General features: G+C 38.1%; 1 protein-coding gene across 1 annotated transcript; it reads right to left on the reverse strand.

Moving 5' to 3' along the window:
- Window positions 1–3799: 3799 nt before the first annotated feature.
- LOC114266158 (uncharacterized) lies at window positions 3800–4204 on the reverse strand. Its single transcript, XM_028207040.2, has one exon. The coding sequence runs from the start codon at window positions 4202–4204 to the stop codon at window positions 3800–3802; it is 405 nt and encodes a 134-aa protein (XP_028062841.2).
- Window positions 4205–7649: the final 3445 nt, after the last annotated feature.

Genomic DNA, 7649 nt, shown 5'->3' on the forward strand with positions numbered 1-7649 from the left:
ATCGTTGAAAATTAATAATTAGTGACATTTTTTAGTAGTGTTTGATGAAAAATGTTATTAATTATCACATGACCCATTAGACAACGAATCCACTTATTAGAACCTACATGTAAGTCCCCTAATAATTATTAAATCACTTTGAGTATTATATATATATATATATATATATTAATAAAGGCACTCTCAACGCAAACAACGCTCCACAATCATAATGCAAAATTTAAAAGTAAATATATAAAAATTTCAATAATTTAACAATTATATATTTCACTAATACAAATTAAATAATTCAATTTAAAAGCAATATTCAAATATAAAGTTTAGAGAAATTCTATTCATCACTATTTTTTTCACCACTTTGTTTCACTTCTTAACTGTATTGATACAATCAAAGTCATGTATATGTGTAGGATCCATATTACTTAATAAATAATAAAACTAATCAAGCTAAATAGAAAACAAAATAAGAAGTTAATGGTTCTAGTATAATATTTTGGTGATACATAATAGCTCTCTAATATTTATAATTATAAAAGTTATAACTTATACAAATTAGCAATATTAACATTTTAACAACAGTGAAATGTAAAAATACAACTCTTTTTAACCTTTTAACAATTTGAAAAATTGAAAATGGCAAAATCGGAGTATAAAATTTAAGATACTATGTAATTGTAATCAAACAAAAAATGACATTCCTAAATTGGACATTGCTCGCAAAATTAATTATCATTGCCAAATTAATTAATAGCACACCTAAACAATAACTTGTACCACATTCAAACTCTCTAATGAAGGTATGAAAACAAAATTGAGAGCACTACAAAGCCGTTAAGTGAATGTCGAGAATCCAAGATGTCAATTGAACCAAAATATCACATTATCTCATATTCCTACCACATATAGCACAACTAAGCCCACTGTATTCATAGGCCATTACATAACACTAAAGCACATTGACAAACTTACAAAACAACAGAACTTTTAACTATGCTAGTGTACATAATAAAATATAATAATTTTGAAAATGTCTCTATCACACAATTGGTTAGTAACAAAAGCACCAAAAGAACAATTTTAACATTCAAGGATTTTAAGAAAATGAATAGATCAATTTCAATAATTCAATAATTAATTAATCTAATAAATTAATACATTTCATCTTGTAATGCAAAATAATCCAATAAATGTAAAGAGAGAGAGAGAGAGAGAGAGAGATAGATGGGACGTGATGTAACGCCCCCAAATTATAAACAACAGACACTCATTACTCTCAATATATGCAGAAGCTATTAACATAAATCTTTAAATCATACAACTTTGTAAGCATTTCTTAGAGTATCTTCCATTTCATTGATTCCATGGAGTATTACAAGACTGATGTCACATGTATTAATACGTTCATTAATCCTAAATTATGAACCTATAGCATGTAGCAGATGAATATATAAAAATGAAGAGAAAAAAGAAGAAGTTCATACCGTAATGACTACATATTTCTAAGACGATATTTGGTTATAACAAAAGTGGGTCAAGCCCGATACATATAAAAGCCCCAAACTTGTACAAAATATATTTACAAACACAAAATAAATGAGCCTTCAGCTCTGAGATCCTCCCAAGCTAAGTCATTGGTGGAGGCATATTATCAGCACTTGAAAGTTAGTTTCCTTATAGGGTGAGCTAAAGCCTAATAGAGATTACTTTAATATACTGTATAATGCTTAACAAAGTTATATGATGAATGCACATGAATGCCATTTACTAAAACGTTACATTTTTCTCTTTCAAATAATGCAATGCCATGTTTATAAATCAATTCATAAACTGATACTTCTTAAAACAAAAAACAGGGCAGAGGATACATAACAATAGGAATCTCTAGGTACATGTTTGCCAATACGCTATTCTAGCACTACCAAAGCCATTTTACTAGTACTAACTGGAAGGATCGGTACCTAACTGCACGAGTTTTTAGACTTTTACCAAGGACACACAGGCCAACATAGATATAACTACAACTACACCCCCTAACCAGATTCACTAAGATATTCACCAATTGTTCTCAAAACAATACATTTTTAATGTATGAAGTTGAAACAATGTTCAAATGCGAAATGCATGAGTGAATGGTTTTAATTAACCTAATCCTCATGTGATTGCTATAATAATCAAAGTTATCCTCCATCGATAGCCCAAAACAGATATATCTGTACAAGAAATGAATTCAAGAGATAGGTTTAAATATAAAATTTCAATACTTGGAAACAACACATGTTCAACTCCACTTTCCAACCCAATAGATGTTATCACAATATCATTCAAATCTCAACCATTCTCTTATCCTTGGTTAACACCAAGGATACCAAAGGATTTCCAAATGCCCACAAACAAGTATTCTTTTTAACATTTCACACTTTAAAAGCAATTTCCCAATTTCTCAATGCCAAAAACCACTATAGTAAAATTTTCAAAAAAACCTCTCTTTTACGACTCAAATCCCAATCCAAACCAAACTAAAATTTGACCTAATTCAACCAAAAACACTACTCTATTCAAGAATACATAACAAGGCTAAAAATCATGTAGAAATGTTAAAGAAATCCTTACTTCAAAAGTAGGAAGAGAATGGAAGAACACTTCCAAAATTAACGAAGACAAAACTTGTACTTTTCCAAATCAAAATGATCACCTTATCACCTTCTCGTGCTCTACCTTTTATCCCAGAGCACATATACCACGAGACTTACGAATTAGAGTATAGAGTGAGATTTATGCAAGAACTAGAGACAAAGAGACAGAGAGACAGATTATAAAAGTGATAAATAGATCTTTTCCCTGCAGCTTTATACTAACAGACTGCTCGAGCGACCAAACCATCACTTGAGTGTCAGACATAGAACACTACTCGAGTGACAAAACCATAGCTCGAGCGAAGAAACCAAACTTTCAGAGCACTAATCCTGCAGAGCAGATCGCTTGAGCGAACTAACCATCGCTTGAGCAAAAAATAACCTTCTATTAGAAGTTCAGATCTGCAAGGAGACTGCTCGAGCGAAGAATACCATACTACTAAAAGCTTAGAATGCAAACACAAATTTCAGGAGAAACAAAAGACCGCTCGAGCGAGTTAAAGAATAAACTGACATAATTTCCTTTGAAATGCTAACTCCCAACCTATTCAAATCATAACCCAACAATTCAAACATCCACTCTTAACCAACAACAAGACTAAAAGGTGTTTAAACAACAACAATAATAGATACCAGATTTTAAATCAAAGGGTATAAAAAGGTCGGGTCTTAACCTGGGCAACTATAATATCATTCAATCTAATCCGCTAAACAAATATAACCTAAGGATCAAAATGAAAAAGTAACCAAATATAAAGGGAACAAAGTATTATTTATCCAAAAGTCTAACATCCCTTGTCCGTTACACTAACTTGACCCAAATGGAAGAGCTAAAAGACAAAGTTGACATGATTGAATTTATTGGGATCCAATTAACAGAGCACAGTACAAAAATAAAAAATATAAATATAAAAAGTATAGCCATCCTAGTTGTAATTTTGCCAAAAAAATTTCAAAATTAAAGAGAAAAAAAACATTTTTCCAAAATTGCAATTCACATTTTGTATTAACAACCACCTTTCATATGAGGAAACAAGAAATAGAACATCACGGAAGAGACAACTACTTTGGTACATGGTACTTAAGAGTGGATTATGCATTGTTTACTAATTACCTAATAAAATGAGTCAGAATGTGCCGTAAAATTTACAACTAGCAAGGCAATATTAATCACAAGGGCTATCTTCATCGATCCTACTCAAACCAAAACTGCGTCTCCTCCGCACCCCGCTGCCCGCCACCGCAGTTGACCTTGTCAAGATCTGGTGTTGCATGTACAATTCCATGTCAACCCTATTGCCCAAACTCCTGGCGGAGGCAGCTCTGATGAGCTCTCTGAGATCCTCAGCGTCATTGTTGGGCCTCGATGAGCTAACAACACTGAAGCTCTTTGGTAAGGAAGAGAATTGCCCAGAAGGAACACCCGTGGATCTGGCATAACTGACCCTTCTTCCAGTTCCAGCACAGTCTGTAATGGTTCGGACATACAAGTCCCTAGCTTTTCTCAGAGCCTGAATGGGCAGTGTAATGAATCTCATCAACCTGCTTTTGTTGTTTGCTTTGATTCTCATTTGTTCAACTTGTGTTTTTGCTGTATAAAAATACTCTTTGATGAAAACTTCCTCATATGTATGGGTATGTATTTATATATGTGTATATATGTACAATATGGACGTTGACATAGTAGAAGCACATCTGAAAGAATCGCACCAATTCAAAGGTCATGCTTTGAAATAACAAAATAATCATCAAATAATTAAAATTTTACCCAAAAAACTAGTACATGTTTTAGATTTAAGATGTAATTTGGGAATTTTTTATAGTGGTTTTTTTTATTATTTTTACGATGTAAAATATTTATTTGGTTTATTAAAATGAGATAAAATGAAATGAAATGAAATATTTATTTCTTACTCTCCCTAATAGAATGCTCATTCTTGATAATAGTGAATTACGATTTCATTTGTAATATATTTTTTTATATTATTTGTAGTCAACCAAATATGAGAATGGATATTTTTTATGGAATGATCATTCCATTACATTTCATTCTCGTAAATCAAACACTACCTTAAAAATGTTTAGGGATAATTTTTATAATAACTTTTTAATTGTGTGAAAAAATATGATTCACTAACGTGTGTTACTTATTTTTTTCCTTAAATGTTCTTTTGCCCTTGGTACAAAATTTAGAGAACATATTATTATTTTACACTAATACTCGACAACCTTTGCCGATCTACTGCAAACACAAGTTTTTGTGTTGAATTTTCAACTTTTTAACTTATTTTATTTTATTTTTTTATTTAACTTATATTTTTAGCTTGAAAATCAACTTCTCAATTACTACAAAAGAGTTTAGTTTGAATTATACATTATTATTTTTTAGATGTTATAAGTATTTTGTTTGAATAAGTAAAATTAGTATTGGAATAATAAGTCACATGCAAAAACGTGTTTGATTTAAATTGGAGTTTTTTAATGTTTTGATGTGAAATGGAGTTGGTCAGAGAGGGGTTTTGTAAACGTAGAGGCCGAAAGAAATGTTAATGAGTAAACGCTATGGAAACCCGAAGACAACATAGACGTCATCTTTACAAACTATATACATCATCTTTATAAACTAATGTGTTTTGTAATAGAAAAATTTTATGTAGCTGAGAGGGAGATTAATGATATGGAATTTGTGCCGAACAGATTTGGGCCGGACAGAGTTGGGCCGAACAGATTTGGGCCGGGCAGGTGTTGGGCCAAGTTGTGTGGCCCGGCCTTGAAGGAAGCTGCTCGGTTAAGGCAGCGCGTTGATTGACCGAGCTGCAAGGATCCGTGATTACGAAGCCGGTCAGGTGAAAAGTCCAGCGCCAGGAAAGGCAAGGTTGGACCGAGGTACCTGTTTGCTCGGCAGGTAGGTCGACCGCAGACAAGCGTAAGTAGTCCCGAGCTCGGCTTTGCCGAGATGCCGCCGAGTCCGGTCCTCATCTAAGCTTTGCTGTTGGAGTACTTGGGCATGAAGCGCAGCATGGCAGATGATGGCCGAGATGGAATTCCCCGGCTGTCGAGCTCCCAGGAGAATGGGCAGGCAGTTGGGTTAGGTGGTGCTCGGTAAGGTTTATGCTGACAGATGGGATAGTAGTGCCACGTGTTGAGAGGTCACTGGGAGTAGATTTGGGGCGCAGAAGGTATATAAGCACGTCTGCGCCCTCCATACGCGGACAGGAACATTTTTGTAAGGAAATTCTTACATTCAAACACTCTCCCTTCTCTCTATCTATCCCCTGTGTGTGTTCTAACTTGATCGTCGGAGGGGTTTTCTGGCCACACACCGCCGGGTAGCTCACCGTTACTTGCTCGCGGGTGATCGGACAGAAACGGAGCTCGGAAGAAAGGAGTATTAGCTCCCCGTACAATTGGCGCCGTCTGTGGGAAGCTTGACAGATAAAACCTTGTCTTCCAGGCTCATCTGATCGCCGTCCATGGCGAACAACGACGAGATTCCGTTGTCCGCCATCGATGGAGCTACCCTGGAGTTCACCCGATAGAGAGAAAGACATCCTGCCATCCTTCCAATGGCGAACTTGGATACGTTCACTGGAGGACAGTCAGGAGACGCGCGGGATAAGCGCGGAAGAAGTTATGGTCATTCACGAAGTCCAGACGGTCATCGGCGGCGGAGAGAATCACATGCCCGACGTCTGGAACACAAGTTGAGGGACCAAGACGCTGTCATCCGGCGAATGGCGGCGGAGATGGAGGAGTTGAAGCGGCATGTCAAGGGGAAGGGTGTAGATGGAGTGGTAGACCACGGAGAGTGCACCCCATCCCGCCGTTCAGGTAGTCAGAGTTAGCGGCATACTCCGTCCATTTCTATTACCAGAAGTTACAAGGTTGGTGATTCCGATGTGCGTACAGAGAAGTCCAGCGCTCAAGATAGCACTTACCAGCCCTCACGTCCGGTGACGACGTCGAGATATTCCTATTCCGCTCGTTCAGAGGACTTGCGGGCAGTCTTGAAGGAACGGGCTCGCCGGCGGGAGGCTCAAAGGGTGCCGGCGTTCCAGCGGCTATCCTACAGGGTTCATGCCAGCGAGGAGGTCGGAATGCCCCCACCCCACCTAGCGGCGCCACTCCTTGTAGATACAGACTTGGCGAGGCTGAGCGCCACCCCTTTCTCCCTGGAGATAGAAACAACACCGCTTCCCGCGGGCTTCCACTAGCCAAAGTTCACGCTTTATGACGGAAAGACCGATCCGTATATGCATGTAAGCCACTTCCGACAGGTCATGCCGGACGTAGGCGAAATGACGCTCTTATGTGCCTCATCTTCCTGTCAAGTTTGTGCGAGTTGGGCTTGAAATGGTTTGAGAGGTTACCGGAGGGGAGCATAGAAAGGTGGCAGCGGTTGGCGGAAGCCTTTGTGACGCGTTTCAAAACCAACACCAAAACGCCAAAGGAAGCTGACCACCTTCTCAGTGTCAGGATGGAACCGAGCGACACTCAGGCGTACAACTCCAGGTACTGGGATACCTTCAATGAGATCCTAGATTGCCCGGTCAACCTGGCAATCACCCAATATAAGCGCGGTCTCCCGCTCGGACATAGGCTGAGGGATTTGCTTACAATGAGCCAGCAGACATCCATGTGGCACCTAATGCAGCGCATCAATGAGCACATCCGAGTAGAGGATGATGCAGCGACGTCCACCGCGGAGACAACCTCGATGGCAACGGGCAAGTGGGCGACTGGGTTTTAAGGAAGGTCATGGGCAACGCACTAGTGCCGGGTGAAGGCAAGCTAGGGGCAAACTAGGAAGAGCCTTACAAGATAACCGGGCAAGGGGGCATATCACTTAGAGGATTTGGATGGCAAAGGTGTACCCCGGCCATGGAATGCGACCTTATGTAATTTTTTGAGGGACTTGTTTCCCCTACACTTCTGAATGCAAATACTCATTTTGTCAATGTAATAGAAGTGAATTACTTTTGCTGAAGAGCTTTGTTGTGTCCGAAATAATAGTGG

This window comes from Camellia sinensis, chromosome 6 (genome assembly GCF_055761805.1).
Source record: "Camellia sinensis isolate YWXY chromosome 6, ASM5576180v1, whole genome shotgun sequence".
Lineage (NCBI taxonomy): Eukaryota > Viridiplantae > Streptophyta > Magnoliopsida > Ericales > Theaceae > Camellia > Camellia sinensis.